This window comes from Meleagris gallopavo, chromosome 8 (assembly GCF_905368555.1).
Source record: "Meleagris gallopavo chromosome 8, MGAL_WU_HG_1.1, whole genome shotgun sequence".
Classification (NCBI taxonomy): domain Eukaryota; kingdom Metazoa; phylum Chordata; class Aves; order Galliformes; family Phasianidae; genus Meleagris; species Meleagris gallopavo.
Window position 1 is genome coordinate 21,503,303 of NC_139411.1, and position 24,541 is coordinate 21,527,843.

Sequence of the window (24,541 nt, forward strand, 5' to 3'; positions counted from 1 at the left end):
CCGGGCCCGCGACCAGCAGATGGAGCTGCGGGCCCCGACCCCGACGCTGCGGGCGCCGACGGCAGCGGGCCCGGCGGGAGCGGCACGGCTCAGCCCGGGCGCGGCCCCGTTCTGTCGCCTGGAGAATGGTGCCGGCGACGGCGGAGGGCCCAGGTAGAGCGCGTTACGGTGCTCGCCGGCGTGCGGAGCCCGGGGCTGACCGGGAAGGCGGCTGCCACCGGGCCGGGATGCCCGCTTAGGACGGGCGCTCGCCGACGTGTGAGCCCCCACGGACCCCCTGCTCGATGTCACCAACGGCCGCTGGCTGGCGGCTCCCGTCCGGCGATCCCGGTCCTCCAGGCAGCGGCACCGGCTCTGTGACACCGCAGGTCCCACCGAACCGCAGCGCTTTTTGCGCCACCGATGCGGCCGTTTCCACGCCGGACGCGTCCTTCGTGACCCCCCGCCACGCTCCGCCGCGGATCGAACACCGGCGGGTCCCGAGGGCGGCGGAGGAGGGCAGCTGCCGTCCCAATCCCCGCGGGCCACTTCCCCACTGTATCCGAGCGGCCCCCGTGCGCCCGGCCGGGCCGATCCCGGGGTTCCGGCGCGAGGACTCTGCGCTCCCGCTGCATTCGTCGCGTTCCGCGCTCAGCCTCGGTTCCCGCAGCCCAGCACCGCGACCCAAAGCGGGCAACCCCGCCGCCTTACCGCTCCTCGCTATCGAGCTCCCCGGGGTCCCGGGCTCCGGTCCGGTTCGGTCCCTCCGGGTGCCGGGGCGAAGCGAAGCTCGGAGCCGGCGAATCTCGGGAGGGCCCCGAGCCGAGGGGGTTAAACCGGGAGCCTCCCCTTACCTTCAAAAAGTTAAAAATGTCTGGAGCCTGCATCTCTTAAAGGGGCGGTGCTGGCTGCAAGGAGTCTTGGCACCGGCTGCGAGAAAGGCTGGTCAGGGGCGTGAGTTCCCCTCCACCAGCACCAAAACATTGCAAAAAAAGGCAGAGCGCCCCACACTTTAGATAAGGACAATTAGCCACCAGCGAGCCCCTGCAGACAGCGAGTTAATTAGGGGTTTCCTGCTCTCCGGCATGCCCTGTCCCAGCTCCTGCCCCCCCGGGCTCCTAGCGCTGATGGCACCTGGGCTGGCCCTCATGGCCACCTTCTCGCTGCCCTCCCAGGCCGGGGACAGGAGAGCGCTGCCGGTGGAGAAATCTCCAGGTGTGAAGGGAAGGACTCTCATTCTCCTTGATGTCAACACCAAGAGCCCTGTCAGGATAATCAGTGAGAATTTCCTCTCCCTGCAGCTGGACCCCTCCATCATTCATGATGGCTGGCTCGATTTCTTAAGGTAAGGCGGGAGCCCCCCCGGCGCCCTCCCCGTGCCGCCCACCCCACTGGGCTCCGCGCTGCCCGCGGCGCTCGTTGAAGCGGAGGGAGCGAGGCCATGGTTTCCATTAAGATGCACATGTTTGCAATGGAGAAAGCATTTCGGAGACTTATCAGTTATGACTGCAAAAATGTCGTGCTCCCCTCCGCTCCAACAACAACAACAACAAAAAGAAAGAAAGAAAAAAAAAAAAAGAAAAAAAAAAGAAGAAGCACAACATGGGGCCGAGGCAGCACAGGGAGAAAAACCCCTGCACCAGGAACCCGCAATTACGGGTGTCGGCCAGCTGCTCCGAACCCCGCGTTCCCCACACTCCCCGGGCTCCCGGAGGGCAGAGCCGGGTCGCGCGTCGCGTTGGGTGCCGAGCTCAGCGGCCTGGAGGCACCGGGCCGGCCGGAGAGCACCGGTCCTGCTGGGTAAGTCGAGAAGGAAAAGCGGGTCCTCGCTCCGAAGGTCCCGGTCGGTGCCGCCTCCGCCCCCAGGGAGCCGGTGCCTCCGCTGCACTTGTCCGGGGAGTTCCGGGGGAGCAGAGCCGGGGTCCGCCGTGCTCCGGACCCCGCTGCCAGCGGGTGGGGCGGTCCCGTTCCCGCTGCCGATGTTGAGCCGCAGAGCCCCGCAGCCGGGCGCTGCTGAGCGATGCCCGCGCCGCACCGCGCTATGCTACGCGATGCCGAACCGCGCCGTGCCGGGCGGGGCGGCCGGGCCGCGGTGAGAGCTCCGGATCCCCGCACCGCGTTCCCTTCCCCCGCTGCGGCCGCCGGGCCCTCCCAGCACCGGCATCGTCCCGTAGCTTTCAGCCCGCTCTCTCCTCCGCAGCTCCCGGCGGCTGGTGACCCTGGCGAGGGGCCTGGCCCCCGCCTTCCTGCGCTTCGCGGGCAAGAGGACGGACTTTCTGCAGTTCCACAACGTGAAGAACCCGGCCAAGAGCCGCGGCGGGCCCGGCCCCGATTACTACCTCAAGAACTACGAGGACGGTGAGCGGGGCCGCGGGCCGGGCGGGGGGCGGCGCGGCTGCGGGGTCTGCGGGCACCGCACGGTCCCGTTCCGCTGCTCGGGCTCCGTGGCACCGGGCTCGCCGTGCGCTCCGCCGGCCGGTGCCGCACCGGGCGGGGGGCTCCTCCTTCCCTTTCCTCCCCTTGCCGGTGTGTCCGGCGGAGGAACAAAAGGCCCGCGGAGGGAATCGTCCCCCGGTATTGCGGGTCGCGCCCCGCTGCTTTTGCACCGCTTCTCCCTCGATGTTCCCGGACCGTCCGGTGCTCCCCGGGAGCTCTGCCTTTCCCTAAGGACCCCGGTATCGTTTCCGCGTTTCTCCGTGCAGCTGCGGCCCCGGGGCTCCCCGCAGCCCGGCCCGGCTCGGTGCCCGTCGGTGCCCGGGGAGCCGCTCTTTCTCCGTAGCGCCGTGCCACCGGGCCCTGCCCGAAATGACGGCGGCACCGCCTCGTCCCGGCTCTGCCCCGCTCCCTTCCTCCCCGCTCTGTGCCCTCCTCCCAGCGGTTCTGCAGCTGCACGAAAGGTTTTCACCTTTTGCGGCCCTTGATTCACACAAAGAAACCTCGCAGACAAGTCAGGGCCAACGCTCCTATTTTGAGAAGCAGAATATCATGTCCGGGTGCAAGAATTTATTGATTTTTCTTTTTCTTTTTTTCCCTTAAAAAAAACTTATTTTCTTACTTACGACTTAACAAAAATTAGCAGAAGATATTTCCATAAGTGATTTTCGAGGGCCAATTAATGCCAGACAGATCCCAGCGGGCAGGTCAGTGGAGCAGAGGAAGTTTTGCAGAAATCCAGTCGGCAACTCAGCGCTGAATGGAAAAAGCAGACGTGTTTGCCAGTTTTCTGATGGCTTTCTGTTCCTCCAGTAGTGTTTGATCTCAGTGAGACCAATGTCCCCCAGCCCCACACGCAGGCAGGTGGGTGATGTGTGTGCTCCGTCTTTGCTGAAGCAATCCCCATCCCATCATTTGGGTTTTTTTCCTTCTCGTAATCGATCTTTGGTGAAGGGTTTGCTGTAAGCTCTGCCTACTGGGATGAATTTCATGCTGACCAAATCTGCAGCCATCTCAAACAGAAAACTTAAGTGTAGCACATAAAAGTGTGGATGAGATTCACGCTAAACATTGGTAGGAATAAATTTCCCTGCTTCAACCCAAAGGTCAATATTTCAACAGCCTGCAGGAGAGAACTTACACTTACTAAATGTCTTCACAGCAGCTTTCATGTTAGAGAAGGACTGAAAGCTTTTGAGTGTTTTTTTTTTCTTCCAGTTTTCCTCATGGCAATAAAGTTGAAATGTAGCAGTCCTTCAAAATGAAGCTTCTCATAGAAGTTGTAACCACAGGTCTTAACTTTTCATCACTTAAATATGGAACAGAACCATTGCAAATGGGAGTGAGGGAGGGAGGGGACACATGTGGTGTGTATCAAGCATCAGTGTAAATCAGAAAGGTGTGGTAAAAAGGATTTCCTGCCTGGAAGCGAAGCTTGCTTATTTGTTCTTAAGATCTGTGTGCAAACTCCGAGGCTGGAGTTGCTGGTAGCTCCCATCTTTTTGCGCTTCACTCGGGGGATCCAGTTCTCCAAAATGAAATCCTGGTGCCACTGCAGCTCTCTGCCCCACTGCGCTGGATCTGAGCAGCCATGTTCTCCTCTCGGAGCACTGCTCTGCTTTTTGCTCCCTCATCTACAGCCTATCTGGGACCCGCCTGCACTCAAGGCATGCACAAATATGAGGGACTTGTGGGCTGAGCAGACTGCATGGAAAAAGATGGCACCCAGTGCCTGAGCTTGGGGAAGGCAGCGAGTGTCCTCTTGTCCCCATTGCCCTGCCCGCAGTTCCTGGGCTGACTGGGGCTGCTTTCCATGTGCAATGCTCTTGTCCCCTCAGCATCTATTTTCTGAAATTTCTTGTCTAATCTATAATCTAGCTTAAAAAAAAGACAAAATGATTAAAAGAGAAATCTGTAAATGTCTTAAGTCTGACCTTCATGGTTTTTAGTGATGTAACAAGTGACAGCTCCATTGTTTTCTGCTTTGAGTGTTTGCCTCTGTGCACATCCCATGGCTGCTGGTAGACAGCACAGAGGTATATCGGTTCAGTTCACAGAGCTGGAGGGCTGTGTCATTTTTGGTGGCTGTTTGGCAGGATTTCATCAGGTCTGTCCATACCAGGCTGAGGGACTTGTCCAAGTTCTTTCCTATGAGAAAAGGACTGGTTGAACCACAGGGTGTTGAAGGCAGCACATCTATACGTATCCTCTGACCTTTGCCAAGCACTGCAAGGCCATCTAAGTGATCTGTTGTATTATTTGGCCATGGCATTGCCTTGCCTGAGGTCTGTTCCCAACAGAAAACCAGTTTGTCACACACTGAGCCCTGCGGTAGGAGGTGGGGCTGTAGGGGAGACTTTTTGACACTTGCTGATTGAGAAGTGTAATGCTTTTGACCTGGGAGACTTTAGCCTCCCTTAAATGGAGCTTCTGTGCCCGTGCCCCTCTGGCTGGTTTTCCCTCACCGTCTCTGATGCAAATTGTGCTCTGTTATCTGGGGCTGCTTCTCTCCAGCCACGTATCTGACCCCTGGGCAGGTACTAGATCTCATGCTCTGCTTCTCCTGCTGTGGGGTTGCCTACTGGATAATGCACTTGGCTGTCCTTCCAGCCACCTCACACGTTGCCAAGGACCACTTGGCTCTGAGGAATGGGACAATAAGAAACACTGGTCACTAGGGAAACAGTCTTGAGCAGCTCCTTTTTGGGGCAAGCACATGGTCCATTTGCCCTGGTAATGGTTGCTGGGAGCATAAATACAAAGCTTCCTCTGAAGCTGAGTTTGCTAAAACCCGATCTGTGCTGCCCTGGAGCCTGGTGTTGAGGTGTTTGGTGGGGTTTGGAGGCTCTTCCATTGGCTCAGCAAGGAATGCTGCTGGTGCCACCCCACAGTAGCAGAAAGCAGTTTTGGACACCTGGTGGCATGAACGTTAGAATTTCCTTCTATGCATATGTACTGTGAAGAGAAAACTCGAGGGAAAAAGAGAAGTTTCTTGAAACTGGAGTTCTTGGAGATGTGTTGGCCCAAGTGCCTCGGTGGGTTCTCCATCCTTTTGTAGCTTGGAGTGTTTCTGTGGCTGATGGAGACCGAAGGGCATTTGCCACATGCAGACAACATGGCCCTGTGTGTGTCATGGGAGGGAGAGGTGAAAGGGAGCACGTATACGTGCTGTAGGTAAAGCATAAGAAAAGGTGCTGAGCCAAAGTGCGTACGGACGATGCATTTCAAAAATGCTCTCTCGGTTGCTGCTAAGTTACTTTCTTCTATTTTATTTCCTTTTTTGGAAGGATACTGGGCATGTGGAAAAATGGCCAGTTACCACAAAAATCTGACAAAAAACATGTTCCTCTTGCCTTCCATACTAATTGGGAGATTTTGCCTTGTAGTGTGAGCAAGTCCATGTTACACTGTAATTCTGGCACTGGCTAATGGGCTTCATGTGCATGCTTTCATCTCAGGATCCCTTCCTTCTGACACCATCAGATACCCGGCATTGGATCAGGATCCCGAGCCTTGTGCACAGAGGAATGCCATACCCCCTGCCGAGCCTGTGCTATGCAGGCTGCCTCTAGGTGCTATGCTTCCACCTGGATATTAGAGCAGAGCAGTGAGGGCTCAGCATTGTAGAGGGATTGCACTTCTGGCTCCACAGCTCAGCCACTAGCAGGCGTATCCCAGTGAGATGGGTCATCCTTCTGTCCCTGTAAGCAGAAGCGAATAGATAAGCTGCCTTCTGCAAGGTAAGGAAGGCACTATCTGTGAAGGAGATACTTCCAAAGTGTGTTTATCTCCATTTTTGGTTTTAAATTTTGAACGGTTTTGCAAGAACCGTGTGTAAAAATTGCTTTATAAGTGCAGGAAGTGGTGCAATCAGACAACGAGCTCCTGATTATCCATTTGCTGGTGTATGGGTGAGACAAAGGATTCCTGTGGTTATATGTTTGATTGCTACTAATAAGTATCCTAAATTCTCTGCAAAACCTTAATAATTTTTTTTTTGCAAATTCAACACTTCTGTCTATGAATTAGAAATGATTCATGCAAAGTAACATGCTCAAGGGAAACACGTGTGCAACTGGATTGTGAGCTGGCTGTTGCCAATCAGGGAAAATGTTTTGAATTTATTATGGATTTTTTTCATTGAATACTTTTAAGGAAGTGAAGAGAGAATCACCGTATTCATATCAGGAAAGAAGCCTGCTGAGGGCATTCTTATGTGACAAACACACTGTACTATAGTGGGACCACATGGATCAGTGTAAAGAATACATACGTGTGGAGTGAGGTGATGGAGGTGGTCAGGATCACAGCTTTCAGACATAGATATCGGCGTGTTATTAATTCCTTGTTTTCATTACAGAAGAAATAGGCAGCGTCCAGCGGCATTATTACATATAGAACAAACAAATATGATTTCTTTTATCTAGTGCGAAATATTTTCTGGAACTCATTGTCAGGGAATTTTCCCATCTAAAGGAAAGGAATGAGACGAATCTGTCAGAGAATTTCCTATTGAAGACAGACACGACGAGGATGCACACAAATGCGACAAAGCCGCCGCGCTCGGTGCTGCTTTCCAACTTCTTCCATTTCCCCTCGGCGCACCCGGGGATCCCGTGGGCTCCTCTTGCCGCGGGGGCCGCCCGAGCCGCAGCTCACCTGGCCGCCACACGGGTGTGCTCCCTCCATACCGCACGGCGGCTCCGGGCCCGGCTCCGCGCCGCCGCCGCGGGGACGCGGTGCCGCCGGGAGAGGAGCGGGCAGCGGGAGCCGGGGCTGCGGGAGCCGCGCTGCGGGATGCGCCCGCCGTGCCCCGCCGAGCAGCGCGGGGCTGAGCTGGCCAAGGTACTGACCCGGCCCGGCCCGGCCCGGCCGCTGCCTCTCGAGGCACACGCAGCTCGTTGCTCTGCCGGCTTTGGAAACCATTTGGCGTCCTCTGGGGCTCCCACATCTGGAGTTCTTCTTTCTCACTTCTGGCAAGAGTCGCTTGGTTTCTTGTTTTGCTGGGTATTTTTTTTCCTCCTTGATTTTATTTATATTTGTGTGTGTGTGCGTGTTTTGGTTTTTATGGCTGCTCTGCGTTTTGGAAAGCTGTGTCCCGCTCAGGGACTGCCCTGCCCAGAGCCCCCCGGGGGATCCTTCTCCTCACACCCCCTATGCCTTTCCCCTTTCTCTCACTTACTTTTAGATGTGATCACTGTGAGCTTCCTGCTGGCTCTTTTCCCTGGATTGCTCTTGCTGAGGTTTTCCCTGAGCTGCTACAGCAGCTGTGGCCTCTTCCCCCGTTGCTGCTGGTTCGGAAGAGAGGTGTAGAATCATAGAATCACAGAATGGTTGGGTTGGAAGTGATCTCAAATACTGTCCAGTTCCAACTCCCCTGCTGTGGGCAGGGGTGCCAACCACTACATAAGGTTGCCCAGGTCCCCATGCAACCTGGCCTTGAACACCTCCTGGCATGGGGCGCCCACAACCTCTCTGGACAGCCTGTGCCAGTGCCTCACCTCCCTCTTTGTAAAAAATTTCCCTGACATCTATACTAGAGGTGCTTTCACCTCCTCACCTGCGCTGTGGGTTTGGATAAACGGGCATCAGGTTCTTAGGGAATCCCATATCCCATGCATCTACCCATTGCTTAAGCTGGAGCTGTAGTGGATATGGGGTCCACCTCCAGTTTTAGGTCTTGGGCAAATCCCTTGGGTCCTTAGCTGTGAGAAGCTAGGATTCTGCATGCTCGCCTCTGCTTCCTGCTCATACAGTAGGAGTTTTCTTGGAAAGCCCATGAAACTGGCTGCTAGAAGAGTATTCCCAGTTTCCGTGCCCTTCACATCTTCTCCATCACAACCAGATCCCTTCCTCAGCACGTATTCACTGGGATCTGCAGTCCCCAAAGAGGGAGAGGGTGCTAGATGTTGGGGTGCCACATCCCCTTGCACTCTCCAAGGTGCTTCCCTGGCCCCTGACTGCGTGGAGAGGGATCCTGGTCCCAGGGTGATACAGAAAGTTTGTCCCACTGGAGAAGAATCCATTCTGCCTTTTCTCCAAAGCCATTAAAATTATTTCGAGGCCTTTGCAAACCTTACAGAAATGTCTTGTCCTCCTCAACCCTCCCCATGGATTTCTCACCCTTTGGTTCCTTCATCATCCAGCAAACAAGCCAACTTGTTATCCAGGCTCGTATGGACCCTAAAACCCATGGCAGCTCCAAAATCCTCCATCGCTTGGTGTGAGGGACAAATTAGGCAGCAGCAGGCCAGGTGATGCTGAATGTCTGACCTGACCCACAGGACATGGCCTGAAGGAGTTCCCTACAGCCCAGACAATGTGGTCAACAGCCTTCCGCCCACCTTCAGAGGGGGTTCCCTGACAGCCCAGGTCATCACTTGGAGCCCAGGTTTGCAGAACCTGAGATCTGGTTCTGACATGAGCATGGCTATTGGAAAAGACTTGGGCATGGTCGTGATGGGTTGATGGTTGGAGTGGATGATCTTAGTGGTCTTTCCCAACCTTAATGATTCTCTTCTATGATTCTAACTTCACAAATCCTTGGTGTACATGACAATAGTGGAGCTTGAGTGTGTTTGTGGAGCCAGGCATATCTCTCTTCTGACAATAAGTTCCTTCAGAAATATCTAGCTAGATGGGAATAAAACCAAGGAAAGGGCAACCTCGTGATGCAAAGCCTGACCTTGTGCATTGTGGTGGAAGAACTCCAACTTCCATCATCCCTTATCGCTTCTGGCCGCCAAAGCTTTTGTAAGAATTCAGCACAACAGATGGTTCCTCTGGATCCAAGCATATTACAGAGTTTATTCAGCTCAGAAAATGGCCTTGAAAGGACTGATTTGCACTGCCCACCTCCTGTTTCGGGACTAGCCACTTCTTACTGGATCATTGTCCCCCCACTTCTACTCAACCCTTTCATTTCCCCAGTGGGTGAGTTATTCTAGGAGAGGGAATATCATATTTTTGTTCCACAATTACAAAATGCTCATGTGGAGAGAAAGCAATTGTTAAGTAAGCTTCCTGTCCGCTAAATCGGATATCAGGTGTTACAAGTTTAAAGAGACCTGCTCAGAGAGCTGTAAACCATGCTGACCCAGCCCCAGCAATGAGCATACACAGGGCAAGAGCAAGCCTTCTTCACCGTCTTTGACAAGCAGTGATAGACAGAAGCCAAGGGTCACCAGAATGGGACTTAGTCTTTTCTCATTATTTAGTATCAAGTACACCAACAACAGGGTCATAACATAAATGTTGGGATACTTTTGCACTTTCCTGCCAGAGGGAGATCATAATTTTAAGAGATTAGATTCCATTGTAAGAGATCAGCATCCACCAGTGATGGATGGAAGGGGAGGTAGGTTGTGTGAGCCTATTCAAGGCAATGATTTGGGCTTTCAGTGGGAGAAAAGAAGACTTGAGCAGAGGAATCTCACTGGACAGGTAGATCCAAGGGGTTTTAACCCTTTTTTTGGGTTGCTCATGCTGAGTGATGGTTGTGTGGCTGTCATGTTGGCTGGTTCTATCCAAGCGTCTGGTGACAATGAAAGCTGAGGTTTGGCCATCTCCCTTTTTTCTTTCCCTTTTGCTATAGACATTGTTCGCAGTGACATTGCCCTGGATAAGCAGAAAGGCTGTAAGATCGCCCAGCATCCTGACATAATGTTGGAGCTACAGAGGGAAAAGGCAGCTCAGATGCACTTGGTTTTGTTAAAGGAGCAGTTTTCAAACACATACAGCAACCTCACACTAACAGGTAAGGCTGCAAAACCAGCTCTGGAGCCAGGAACTATGGCTAGTTCTTGCTAACTCACAGCTTCCCCTCTATGTGGATCAGCATCTCTGGCCACCTCTGCTTCCTACCAAGGTTATTGGGTGCTGGGAGGGAACGGATCTTGAGGAAATTGTGGTGGACTCACAGAGCCCCTGCAGTGGGCACTCCAGATTTGGTGCCACTGGACAGAATGTTTCCTGCAGTCTGATCTAAGCAGAATGCCACAGCACGTGAAGTTCTGTAGTGATCTCCCCGCTCACTGTTCACTTCGGTGGGGCTGCAGCAATTACTAAATTTGGAGTCCTTTAAGCTGCAGCTGATTTTTTTTTTTTTTTTTTCAGAGCATGCACTTTGTGTGAACCCAGTAAATATTAAAGAGCAAATATAAAGGGATAATGGCCCAGACAGAGCTGAGAGGATACTCTTTTTCTGGCAACTGTTTGTATTATCCAGGGAACAGAATCTCAAAGGATGGAGGAGACTGCCACATTTTGGATACACATTTAATGGTGCTTGTAAAGGACTGATGTCTGCAGGCAGGGAGTGGGCAGGAGGACGGGATCCCAGCAGCCAGCAGTGTCCTCTCATAGCTGTCCTTATCGCTACAGCTGGACGAGCCACAGACGATGAGAAGGAGGAAGAGGCCAATAAATCAAGCGCGATCCCCTTCCCCTCTTGCTGGGTCCCTTTCCTGCAGAAGGCAGGCAGGCATCCATCCCATCTTTATAGGAAGCAGGGCCCCATGCTGGCCCCGCAGCCAGGCTGGGAAAGGGGAACGGGTCCCACACAGCCCCACTGCTGCCACCCCAACCAACCCCAAGCCATGACAACAGGAGCTCTGTCCCCTCTGGGGACGTTGGCTTATGGCCCTCCTGGGGATCCTGCAGAGAAGGGATGGTCACAGCAGGTCTGTCTGCGGGCTCAGCCCATGGGCACCAGGGCCAGGAGTGTGGCTGAACCTACCATTCCTGAAAGCCCAGCATTTAAATGGGATCCTCAGAACCATTTCTCATTCCCTGTAACGTAATCCACTTGGCTGTTTATTCCCAGTACAACTGCTGGAATCAACATTGTCAGCTTTTCCCCTGACAACTTGCTTACTTTCCACTAAACAAACTTCCCTTGAGAAGAGAAGCTGTTCTCCCCTATCCTCCTTCCCTCGCTGCTTCAAAGCCCTCGAGCATTGCTTGCATTTTTTGCAGAACCCATAGAGCAGAGGTGCTACCTGGTTATCAGCTCTGCTCTTACCCTTTCCAAGTGTGTTTACAGGAGGGTTCACAAGGGTTTAGCACCAACTCCCCAGGAAAGAGAGAGCAATTTCATTGTCATATTACCCAAGGAACTATTTTAATGTCCTTTAACTCCCTCTGAATGTGTGCAGAGCAACTTCATAATTGTTATGAAGTTTAATCTTTTATTTCATAGACATCGTCTGAGAACATGGGCTCTAGACAGCTAAGCATAATATTTAACTGGAACTCTACTAACTTGTGTAAATATTTCCCTTCCCCGTGATGGATCTGGTGTTTGGGGTGGGCAGAGGGTTGTACATCTGTTGCAGAAGGGCATTCCTTACCTTCCAGATTCGATCAGGCAGAGTTTGCATGAGGACTTCTTTTTGTTCTGCACGTTTCTGTGCGATGCCGGAGGGAGTCCCCAATGGAAGGACTGAGCATGCAGGGATAGATTGCCCAGGGATCCCCAAAAACAAGGAGAGGTGTGCCCAGGAGCCCCTCAGTCTCATGGAGCTCATGCTCTGCTCTGTGTGGCTCTGCAGACCCGCTGCAGTGCAGATCAGGATGCACTCAGCAGTTGCACACAATCCCCAGCATGCTTCCAGCCACCCCGCAGGCTGTGTGCCTGTACCGGGAGTTCAGCTGCTCCCAGCAGCAGGTACCTCCCAGGTAAGAGTGTCTTAAAATGCAATGTGTTTTCTGCGCTAAGACACAACTGAGACTGAGTGAAAGCAGGCAAGATTTCTGGCTCTTGCTCCTCCAGGAACACATGTTGTACTCTGGCTTAGGCCACTTCAATTCCTCTAGACAAGCACGAGCTCTGCTCCTGTCTGCAGTTTTCTCTTGCATCTTGCATTTGTTTTCTGTATGTGATCTCTGCAGGCTTACTACACCTGCCTCCCTGAGATGAGTGATAGCCTTTGATCTGGATACTGCTCTTTAAATGCTATATAACATTTTGAGGCTTATTAATCTTTGCTGCTTCCCCATGCTGCTGGGAGATAGGTATCTTGTTTCGCACGTCAGTGTCTCCTGTGCTTGTGGGGCAGCTGCGATGGAGCAGGAGGGCACACAGAGCTGCCTGCCCTACGGAAACCACTGGTGGGATGGGGGAGAATGCTGAATCCTGCCCTAGGACAGGGTGAGGCCACACAGATTGGTTTCGGCACTGTTATTAAGTAAATTCCATTAAGCCTAATGGAAGAGGGAATTGCTCAGGAGGTCAACAGACATATGTGAGAAACTGCCCCCTCCCACATGTGCATGAAGTGTTAAGTGTAGCTGAGCTTCCCAAGGTACAAGGATGGACCATAAATAGCGCATTTGCCTTCAGGAGTTCCCATCCCGAGGAAACAAAACAGTACCTCCCTTCTTCTGAACAGCAGAAAAGCATCTCCTCTTTCTGCTCTGCCTTCTGCTTGTGGCTGCAAAGCAGATCGCTTACTGCACCAGCAGCACTGTGATGACAGTCCTTCAGGCCATCGTATCACAACACATCCACACCAGAAAGACAGAGAACACCCACAGGGTGGGTGCTGGGAACCCCTCCTCCATCACCCTGTGTGACACAACCCCCAAAGGCAGGGACGGAAGAAAGGGCCCTTGTGTGTGGTGCTCCCAGCCCTACTGAGAGGCACGGGGGACTCAGACCATGGTTGGCTGCTGGGAACAGAGGTGAGAGCTACAAGAGATTGCCTTCTACCATCTGTTTCCAACTTGCAATCAAGTATTTCACACTGGCATCCAATTAGTCCTATTAAGGCTATTACCTAACCCAAACTCTGCCATAAGAGAGGCTGTGAGCCACATGAAAGGTTTTTCTTGGACAGAAGCAGTTTTGGAGATGTCAACAGCCAAGTAGAAAAAACTCTCTTTGGGGTCAGTTGTAAGAGCACCTAAGGTGATAGTGATGGAGTGGGGTGAGGATGTATGCACCTGTTTTTCCTAATGAAGAAATACAGAATGTTTTGTGTGATGGCATGGAGTAGGAGCGAGGGCAGTGTATCTTCATGAAGCTTTACAAACAAGAAGCTGATTTTCAGAGGTATGATTTTCTTCACTTTTCACTAATGGTGAGAATTTTCCTTGCTGTTTGGCAGGGAGTCTTGTGGCTCAGGTTGAGTACGTGGGATATGTGTATTTCCTTGCAGACTTCCCCTGGTGGCCAGTAGTTGTATGCATCTTGCTGAATGCTGTTGTGCTCTGGAGTGGTGGTGGTCCTGGACAAGAATATGTCTGTATGGCAGAGACCCTTGTGCTGGTGGGACATGTTTTGGGGCTGTCTTTGCAGGGTGTGGGCTGGGTGTGTTTTTGTTGCTCATGCAGGATGCTCAGCTCATTTTGCTGGTGTTGCCTTATATGTGTACTTGTACCCCTATTTATAGCTAGGTTTCACTGAGGACTTGTAGGGCTGGAGTGGAGGGGTGCGTCTTGTGAGACAGGCTTAAGATCAAGCTGTCTGCCTTCCCCTCAACTGTAGACCATAATGTTATTCATGTTATCCATAGCACCGCAAAGAATGAATCTGAAAAGGACCTCAAGAGGGCATCTTCTAGCCTTCTCCATGACAAGTGAGCTGTACCTGGGCCCTGTTTGGGGAGGAGTGGCTGGGGAGAAGCAGCATTGCTGATCTGACCAGTTGGTACAGTCAGAGCACACCTCTGGGGGCTCAGAGCCTTCATCAGAGCTTGCACAGGAAAAGCAGCATTCAAAGCTAAATATGCATGGAAAACTATGTCCCTGGGTTCCTCTCATTGATTGACACAGTGCACTGAGGTACTGGTAGAGGAGTCATGTCACTGCGAGGAGGATGGCAGTGTTGTTAGCCCTTGTGGGGAAGAGAGGGAGACTATAAATGCTGTGAAAGACTGTGGGATTTTTTTGAGGAAGGATCAGGAAAACTGCAATATGCCATAAAAGTGCTATCTGCACTGAGCCTGTAGATAATGACCAGCAGAGCTGCAGAATCCCTTTTTGAGATGGTTTGCAGGTGTACTCTGAGATGTCAGCATCTGAACTGCGGGGATGGTGCTGGCAAACACACGCTGTAAAAACATTCCCTTGTAACTAAGTGGTTCTGTGTCTTTATCAGCTGTTTATATGAGCTCATTCTGAAGCGAAGTGGATGTTTGTTTTTGCTACGCGGCTTTCTGAGGGCATTTGGCTGAAATACATTATGTCCCAGGGCACGTTTGTGTGAAGCCAGCGGGCTGCGGGAGCCCAGGAGCTGAGCACCAGCACTGCACTGCTCTCTGGGGCATCGTTGTTAACAGACCTACACAACATGGCTTTATCTTTGTTATCACATCTCCTGCTATGGGGAGTCCATTCCCTGCTCAGCAGTTAGCCCTAGGGTGCAGCTATCACAGTGAGGCTGGGCTTTCTATAATCTCTTGGCTCGGTTGAAGCCCATTACACCATGTCTTCTCCCTGAGGACAAGCGGAGCAGCTCACAGTGCTCCTTTCCTCCCTGCAGAAATCTTTTACATATTTGAGGCTTAATACTGTGTTTCCCCTAAGACTTCTGTGCTCAACACCAAACAGTTAGCTTTCTTCTGTTCATGGCCATGTTATTTTCAAGTTGAATGACACATGCATGGTTGATTCTGCCTCTTGAGGTCCCTTTCAGCACTCTGCATTTTTTTTTTTTATGTGTGTGTCTCTGTGTGTTTTGCTGGGTTCCTTTGGGCACTCCCACTTGGTCTGGGCTTCTTTGAAGCGAGTTGCCTCAAAACAAGCCCAGTTTTGTAGCTGAAGAGCAGCAGGATTATTTCATGTATCTTTGCGTGACACTCCTGTCTGCATACCCCGTGCAGCCGTGGGTTTTATTGGCACAGTACTGCTTGTTCATGTCTGCATTTTTGTGTACGGTTTCCCAACCAGCTGTGCGTTCCCCGTATGGAATTTCATCTAGACTCTATTTCCCTAATTTGCTAATTAAGATGTTCTACAGAACTCTAGCTGAAGCCTTGCAAAAGTAAAGGTATATAACATCTGCTGCCCCTATCGCACATATGAGACCCTTTTGCTACGTCAAAGAGAAAGCAGGTTGGCTTCACGTGATGTGCCTATTGCTTCCAGCCCTCCTTGCAGATGGACTGTTTAATTTGTTTCAACATTTTTTCCAGGAATTGAAGTTATGTCGACTGGCCTGCAATTTCCTTGATTTTTCAACCTGTTGAACATAGCCACTATATCTGCCCTTTCCCAGTCTTCTGAAACCTCATTTGTCTGCCAGAAATTCTTAGAGATAGTTACTGATGGGCAGTGGGCCCATTCAGAGACATCAAACTTAAATAATCTTTGTTCTGCTCTAACACTGCGATAACTCAGTCTTACCCCGCTGCTTTTAACTGTGTGGTCTTGGTTATCCTTTTTCACAAAGTCTGAACCAACAGATGGGTAGAAACATTTCAGCTCCAGCTCTGTGTGCAGCTCTGCAAGCTGTTGGCTGACGTGAAATACCTTTCTCGTGTCCCGATTTATACCTCCTTGCTTCCTGAGACAGCTGCAAGCCATCCCCCAGGGCTGGCCGCCTTCTCTTACCCTAATTAGCAGTTTTACAACTCATTGTGTGCTGACGGCGTGTGTGTGTGAGAGAGGTCAGGGAGGGGAATCTCTTTCTCAGGTGACACTCTCTAGTCTGTTAAGCAACACTTTGGCTTTCTCATTATCTGATTTGGCCATTTCTTTCGTAACTGTGGGGAATACGGCTTCTTATGGCAAATTTAGAATTTATTAAATTCAATTTACCATCCTATTTAATGAGTCTCATAAGGAAAAATATTTTATAAATTGTGTATCTTAGAATCAACAATTATATGTACTTTATAACATGTAATGTCATTACCAGAACCAGCCAGCTCTGGGTGCTGCGTCGAGAATAAAGAAAACCCATAAACCTAACAGAAAACAGATTGTGGTGGGAGGGGGAGGGCTGACACGCACTAACAGCTTCGGGAGGGCTTGTGGCATTCAGTGGCATAAACCCATCTATTAACCTTTTCTCCCCACATAGGAGGTGACGAACTCTCTGGTCTGCCTCTTCCCACTAATGGAGTTATCAAATGCCTCCTCGTTGCCGCTCGGGAGCCTTGCTGTGCGTGGTTTCTCTGAGTGCTTGGCTTTCCCTGCACTCAGCTGTACCTGTCTGGTGGAGCTTCCACCTCTTTGTGTGCTGCAAGTCATTCAGTTTGCGATTTGATTGGAACCAACGCTGAGGAGCCTCCTTTCCTGTCCCCTTCCCATCTCCTTTTTCCGTTTTTCCCTCCATGTGTTCCAGGAACTCTATGTGAGGCTGTGTCTGATGTCTTCCTTCCCCAGCCAATGTGTGGGCAGTTAAAGGACCCTAATTACCAGTGGGTTCTAATCTCCCTGATCCCATAGCCAAAGCAGAACTCCTGTTATAGCTCTGCCTGTCTTGTGGCCTTGTTGGACAGACTTCCATCCTGCCGATACGAGCTCTGTATTGTTCTCCCAAACGTGTATTATCTTGCACTTGGCTGCATTAAGGCACGCACTGTTGGCCCATGGCCATGCAGCCATACAAATCAGATCACAGGGTGAGCGCGCTCTGTTTTCTCCGTTATTTACTAACCTGCTTGTGCTATCTGCCTCATAGGATTTTATATTTATCTAATTGATCAAATACAGAGTTGTGGAATTGGAAGCAGGCTATCAGTGTTTTTGTTGTGTTGGACGCTCTTCTCCATCTAGTTATACCAAATTATTCTTACTGATGCAAGTTCTTAAATCAAGTTGTAACACCAGTTGGATGGGACTTGATTCTATACGACACGTGTTGGCTGGTAATTAGCTGAAACATGAATATGATGAATTATTGCTGGACTCTCATATTAGCTTTTAATTGCTTAGTGTAGGTGTGATGCCAGGCTGCCTGCCTGCAGCTCCCCAGGTCAGACAGACCTGCTAAGCACCGGTGTGAGGTTAGCATTCTCCTACCCTTCTAGAATTACTTGGCATTCCAAGATTTATTAAAAATTAGTGTCAACAGGTCAGAGATCCCATTACTGCACTCAGAGGTGCAAATTATCTGGGATGGTTGACTTACCAGTGCTTATCTAAAGCAGATGTTATTTAGCACAACTCTTGGTTATTAATAAACTCAAGTACATCATTGTCTTATTAATTCATCATCGTATCTTTTTCCCTAAAACAAAGTGCATATACATTGGTCACTCCAAAACTAATGCCTCCTAACTCTGGAAGCCATGATTTTTTTTTTTTTCCTCCTTCATATCTTTATAATGTTACCAGTTTTCTATTCTTTGTAATTCCCAATTGGTTGATGTATTTTCAACTTTATAATCCATTTGTTCTTTTTGCTGTCTATACCATTGCATGGTTTCCATCCATAATTCCTTGCACTCATGGTGCTGGAATACATTTCTTTTGGCAGTCTAAAACACTTAAATAGTTGTTTGCTCAGTATTTTTGACCCAGTCATTTGCTTTACAATTTTTCTCAGCCTGGAGAAGCTGAAGCACCTCGTGTGTATTTCTAGTTGAGACCACATTCTGTTTGCCCAACTTCACCAGTTTCTCTCCACACATCTGGAGACACGTGTCTATATGGACAGTCTGTGTGTGGCTAGTCCTCTGTAATTTAAAAAAGCATTTCCTAGCAAACAATGACTTAGCAACAAATGGCTCTGCAGTCAGAGGAGGATCACCAGCTTCAGCCACCATCCTGGCATATTTTCTCCCCATGAAAAATAGCAGAACCGGTATTTATGTGCTGCTGGAAAGCTCGCGGCCGGGAATTAGGGCTGCGTGGCTGTGGGGCGGCTGCCTCCTCTGCGCTCTACAGGATGCATCTGACGGCCCTGTGCTCTGCGGCTGGGCTGGGTCATGGGGAAAACAGAAGGGAGTGGGGCTCCTGCCTGTGCTGCTCGGCAGGGGCACTGCCTGCTGGTGGGAACGCGCCTGGATCCCAGGCTCTGCTCTCCGGCTGCTCGCACTAACCCTTTTTCCATCTGTCCGCTCGCTCATTATTTACTGCTTGCTCTTGCCTCTCTTCATTAGCAGCTCCTGACGCTGCTGGCTCAGGATGGGGCAGCCTCATGGGGGTCGGGAGGGGTGTGTACTCTGCCTGTGTTCCTCTCTGTGGGGACAGTAGCCTGTGGCACGCACTGCTAATTGAATTCTGTAACGTTTTTCTAAGCTGAGGAAAGGATCAAAATCCTGGAAATGACAGGCTCTCAGAGTCCCACACCAGGGAGGGGTATGCTGGGGGTAGGAGACACGTGTGGAAACACGGTTGAGCAGGGTGGGGGAAGAGTGAGGCTGCAAGGTGTTCAGACAGAACCTTGGGTCTTTTTTCCCCCTCATTAACTTTTATACTGGGTCACTCTGCCAAGAGACACAATCATTGAGTTTCTTGAAGAAATGAGAGACTCTATGAATTCAAGTGTTTTATTTTTTTATAGAGAAGGTGGCAAAGCCAGAGGTTTTTGTAAGAGAAACCGAAGCTCATTCAACTATAATTCTATTAACTAATTAGGGTGGCCCTAGAAATGGGGCTGAAGCTCACAGTCCTTTTTTCTTCTCTTTGCTGGGGCACTCCAAGAGCTGGATCACCTGGGGAAAGCATGTTTAAGAAATACCAGATGGTCTCTGCGATGCTCCAGCTGTGGACAATCACTCCCAGCCAGGCAATCTGCCTTGCTGTCGAAGCCCTCTAAAACTGTGCTGCCCATTTGTCATGCTTCTCCAATTGCAGCGCTCTGGATAGCTTCTTTTTTTCTTGTCTGGCTCTTCCTTTCCAGTTTTTATCACCCACCCCCTCCATGAGCTAATGTAGTAACATCCCTTCATTGGCTATAAATCCATTGAAGAGCCATATATAAAATATTACTTTGTTAGGGAAGATTGGGGAACATCTGTTTTTTTACCCATAAGAGTCAGTCTCTACTTGTCTCGTATGACGAAGTGACTATTTATATATTTGTAAAGTAAAAAGAAAGAGAAAGAAGGGAGTCCTAGGAAAAACAAAAAACAAAAAAAACCTTGAGTGGAGCCTCTAAGTGGAGGAAACCAATTCAGCTCTGGGATTAGTTGGGAGGCTAATGGGGGAGGGGGAGAAAGTGGAGGGGACACAGTCCAATAAGTTGTTTAGATGTCTGACAAAGTAACTGTTGTACCAAATGCAGAAGGTCCTTCTAGAAGCTTTTTTATGTTGTATAACTGTTCCTTGGCATTCTCTGGCGTGCACACGCCCACAGCCTTTCTGGGTGGGTGAGCCTTTATATGCTGTTTAATATGTAGAAAAGGAATTTGGGCACGGTGACAGTCCTTAGTTCAGCAGGAGGCTGTAACCATGGGTGTGTATGTCTGTAGCAGCACAAGTGGGAATTGTACCTCTGGAGGCTTTGCATTTAGATGAGCATACCAGGGTGTGGGCTGCTCCTTGCCCGACCTTGGCACTACTGCCTGGCAAAGCAACCCACTTCTATGCACCTATTTGGAATGTTTAGGATTCTATGTTTTTGGGTGATCCTGTGTGGAGTCAGGAGTCAGACACGAAGATCCCTGAGCGGGTCCCTTTCATAGAATCATGGAATGAATTGGACTGAAAGGGACCTGGAACATCCTGCGGTGAAAATATGATCTTTCATGATGCTGCATGTATGGTGTGACCCTACTTATATGGCGCTTAACTGATGTTGAGGATCTGCTGTCTGTGAGCATACATGTGGGGAAGGCTGGCCCCAGGTTCTCCAAAGGTAGTGCTGCTGTGATAGCAGGGTGCTGGGATGCATCATGCCTACTTGGCAGCAGTAGGCATGAGGTTTGGGATACGGGACCCCACGGAGATGCTGTCCCATGCAACCAGTCTTGGGGCTCTCAGTGTTCATGATGCTGTTTTAAAATGTAAGGTATGAAATAGACATCACTGCTCTAACACCTGCTGCATCTTGCACTCTCTGTGCCAAAGCCTTCAATTATCTCATATTTTGTGTCAGCAACCTGGTGGGAAAGCTGCTGCCTGCCTCCTGCTCTCCTGTGGTTAACAAGCTCCAAGTCTGGGAGTGGAACCTGAGTCTTACAGATGTCCACGTGCTTTGATACTGGATGTGAATTTGGACTTACAAGAGTAAAGGGCACAGGATGTGTTTGTGAGGTGGAAGTGGCTGAAAAAAGAATTGGAGATCGGATGTAGATAATGAAAAAGGAGCTGCTTCCAACAGCTGGGTGGGAAGGAGCAGAGCAGTAGCTGTGAATTCAGGCTCTGCTCCTCCCTGTGCCCAAAGGGAGTCCTGGAGGAGATGGTAGGAAGCTTTAATTCTGGAGATGGCTCAGGTGAGACAGTGTTAGGCACTATGTCCTGTTCTCCTGTTCATTTTACAGAAGAATAGATGCTGTCAAGTTAGGAAGTATTCAGAAAAGAGCAATAAATGTGACTAAATCTGGAAATACAGAGTTATAGACAAGATTCTGGTAAGATTCATCTGCTTATTTTGTCCAAGGGAAAATTAAAAGTAACTTGATCAGAGTGTGCAAGTACCAACAAGGGGAAGAACGAGCTCACAGCAAATAGCATGAAATGTTAGCAAGGAAAGGCACAAAGAGAACCTGTGATTTAAAACCCAACAAAGGACAACCCTGGGCTAATATTGTGCAGATTTATAATGCTGAAAATATATGTTGGAATGCTTCTACCTAGGTATGAGGTGAATTAGCAATCAGTCACCCTTGAATCAGGGCTCTTGCTGAAACTGTTTCAGATGGAAGTTATGGATTTGGTGTGGTAATTATTAGGTTAGGTTTTCTAACCTCTATCAAGCAGGAGGAAAAACTATGTTACATTAATGGCGTTTTCCATCTTTATAATCTGAACCGGCGTGTAACATAAATGCATCAGCTAAAGAAGAGCTGATCACAGCAATTTGTTGCTCCTTGAAACCAATGGAACTCGTTAGCCTTTGCTTGTAATTTGGCCAAATGGACCCTTCACCCTGGGTGGAGCTCAGACCATGGGTTTGTCCTGGCTAAGACATGGTGACCCCCAGAGATGGGCTGAGCAGGACAGCATGTAGTCTCCATCCTACCATCACGTCCTTCCCCAAAATGAAATCCAGAGACCAACCAGCTGCAATGCAAGGACTTCCCAGGAGGGACATGTGTTTGATACAGTAGTCTTTATTTTCCTCTTTTATTTTAAAGCTTGTTCATTCCCTAGAAAAAGATTTAACAGGTATTTCATTGAGCAAATGTAGTAGAGCTACTTCTGAAATCTGGTGTCCAAAAGTCCGTTTAAGCTCTTGCTGTATATAAATTCCCGGATCTCAGGTTTTGTCACAGAAATCTTCGTTTGATAGAACGCCACAAATTCAAGTTTCAGAAATTATCCTCTTGAGCCATCTCCGTGGTGTTTGGCACCACGACAAGCCATTAGTCAATCCTGAAATAGTCATCAAGTGGAGAAACAGCTTATTTTATATACTGTTTCTTAGAGAGTTAAATATTTCCACATATTCAAGCTCTGATTGGAGTCTTGAATCCTTTCCAAATGTTCAACCTGTAAAGATATTTGAGAAGCCCAGGACTTCGACTCTTTCCAAAAAATGATAGATTTCACTTGAATTTTCACAAATGGAAAACCACAACTCCCCATAGCTGCAAAGAAGCAGCTGTCATACCAGGTATGGGCTATGAGAAAACACTTTCTAAAAGCTTCAGGGACTTCCCATTATCTGGAATTTTTTAGTGCTCTTAAAATTTGTGAAGAAAATAATGTGTTGGTTTTTTTTTTTTTTCTTTCAGGCAGAGCGTTGCCTCAGATAATCGGCTGCACCTGTTTGGAAGCAGCACTTTGCCTTGTTCCTTATGCAGGCTGTTGTGCATGCTTGTGTTAATTTTTCCTAGAAACCCAAGTGTCAACAAATCGGACAGTGCACAGAATCACTAATTGTTTCTGAAGCCCTCTGCAGTGGAAAGTCTGCAGGATTCCAGATCAGAAATGAGGACAGATTTAGGCAATAGTAGTGGGCTTGCTACAGGAAGGGTAAATCTTGGGGGATATTCAGCACAGATAGGCGAGATGGGAATTTGGGAAGTGAAGGGTTAAGTCATGGTGATGTCAGTTGTTGTTCTGCATCTTAAAACAATAGTGCTAGAATAATTCTGATGTTGGGTCTTCTGCTTTTATTGACTGATTAGTTGCCAAAACATGTGCGCGTTGTTCCAAATTGGTAAATGATTCCTATTTATAGGGCAGGTGTCTTCTGATGTCCTGAGTTCAGTCTGTTCTGTAATCCCAGATCCTGTTTCTGATCTGTTTAATAATGTGTGACAGAAGATGACAGGAACCTTAGAGACCAAATGGAGCTGGGAACGTTTTGAGCTGAGCTCTGCCCAGCAGAGAGGACTGCTTGTTGCACAGGGTGTCTTTTCATAAGGGATTTGCCCTTCTAAAATTCATTTTTGGACTTTTTCTTCTTGAAGCACATTATAGTTTGACCTGCTTACATGCAGCCCAAGTGCTGCTGAGCATGCCAGCCTCCTCCAGCGCTATCTCAAGAGGAAAATATAGTACTTTCTTGCACATCTCTTCTAGTATTCATGGGAAAGACAGTGCTCTTTCTAAAGTTAGAGAATGCTTTTTGCAAACATCGGTAAAATGTGGCTTAAGGGGATAACAAGGAGCATGCAGAAGGGTGATGCCTTCACAAGCATGGGGTGCAGGAGGGCAGGGATGTATTGCTGGGAGCAGCCACGTATCCAAGCTTTGGCTGTGCAAATGAACACTTGTGTTTCCACCAGCATCTACATGAAATAGGCTTAGGCTACACATTTGCACTGATCAAGGGGTTGGATCATTTACAATTATATGACTGTCAAAATGACTGTGGCTTGTAAGGAGCAGCTTGCTGGTACTGAGGATACTGTCACACCAAGAGAGGAACTGGATCTGGAAGGGGACAGGAGGGGTCCATGAGAACAGGATGGGAGTTTGACTCTTCTTCAAGCTGTTCTGTAGTCCTCTTGACTGACTGGTGTGAGATATTAAGTTTGTGTTATTTCTGGAAGTCCCTTGGGGCTGGGAGTGTCTCCTTCCTCTGTGTGAAGACAGCCCAGTTTTGTCCCAGCAGAGTTTGTCTCCCAAGTGGTGTTGAACACTGGTCCTTCCCAGGTAGGAGGCAGGAGGAGAGGCTGCTGTGCCACTCTGTGCTGCCACTGACTTTCCCTGCCATCCACATCTCCTGAGATAGTCCTGTGTTTGTGTGGCCATCTGTCCAGATTTCCCCAGATCTGTCCTCTTGTCCAAACAGATTAGATGGATTCAAGTGTCTATGGGTCTTAAAGTATGTGTGTTGCGTGTACAGAAACTCTGGACTGCCACACGTCTGGGAAGTCCAGATGTGTCCCCATATGTGGGAGTCCTGACTGGCTGCCAAACATCTGGAAATATAAGGAATGCCCACATACATGGGAGCTTTGAGCTGCTTGTCTGGGAATTGATGATGCGTTCCTGGGCTTGGACCCTCTTGGGGAGTGTTGGATGGACCAACTGTGCATGTGCTATGCAATTGCTCCTAGTGCACCTGAAGGAAATGCAAGATTTCAGAGAGGAGTTGGCCTGAGTGTGTCCAAACCCAGCACATCCCAAAAGGGATTAGGTTTGCTGCTCTATGCAGACATGCATATTTGAGAAATCCCAAGCAGCTTGTGCAAGTCCTTCATGTTCCTTTCTGAAGTGTGTGTTCAATCAGGATCAGCAGGAAGGCACTCCATGTCATGGCTTCTCAGGATCAGGATCTCAGTCTTTAGCAACAGAATGGAGAAGGGGGGAAGGCTGAACAGCTTTCTCACATAGATACAAGCAGATGCACTGTTTTTCCTTGCTGTGCTTTCCTTTGCTGGGTAATGTCCCTTGGCTCCCCAAGCCATGGCTGGGGTATGAGCTGCCAGTTTCTGGAGCTGCACTGCTGGGGTTCCCTTGTCCTCCCACAGAATAGATTTGTTTTGGCATTACTCTCGTGTGCACACTCTCCCTGGTGAATTCCAGGCTGCCTTGGTGAGAGCTGCCTTGCTTGTCATTTAATTATCTCACCTCTGAACTGGGACCCTGCTGCTTCCCTCGCTGCCTTAGTAATATC

The 24,541-nt window shown here is 49.7% G+C and overlaps 1 protein-coding gene across 6 annotated transcripts in view; it reads left to right on the forward strand.

Annotated features, from left to right (window-relative positions):
• The first annotated feature begins 919 nt into the window (after positions 1-919).
• Positions 920-24,541, forward strand: part of HPSE2 (heparanase 2 (inactive)) — a 77,514-nt gene continuing 53,892 nt past the window's right edge. The window contains exons 1-3 of one of the 6 annotated variants that reach the window (XM_085230226.1): positions 920-1,324; positions 2,180-2,337; positions 10,007-10,168. In XM_085230226.1, coding sequence (XP_085086352.1) covers positions 1,065-1,324; positions 2,180-2,337; positions 10,007-10,168 — 580 coding nt within the window. In that variant the 5' untranslated portion in view covers positions 920-1,064. Of the gene's footprint in view, positions 1,325-1,364; positions 1,780-1,848; positions 2,338-10,006; positions 10,169-24,541 lie in introns of those variants that run through there. The other 5 variants (XM_085230229.1, XM_085230225.1, XM_085230224.1 and 2 more) reach the window with 5 other exon arrangements.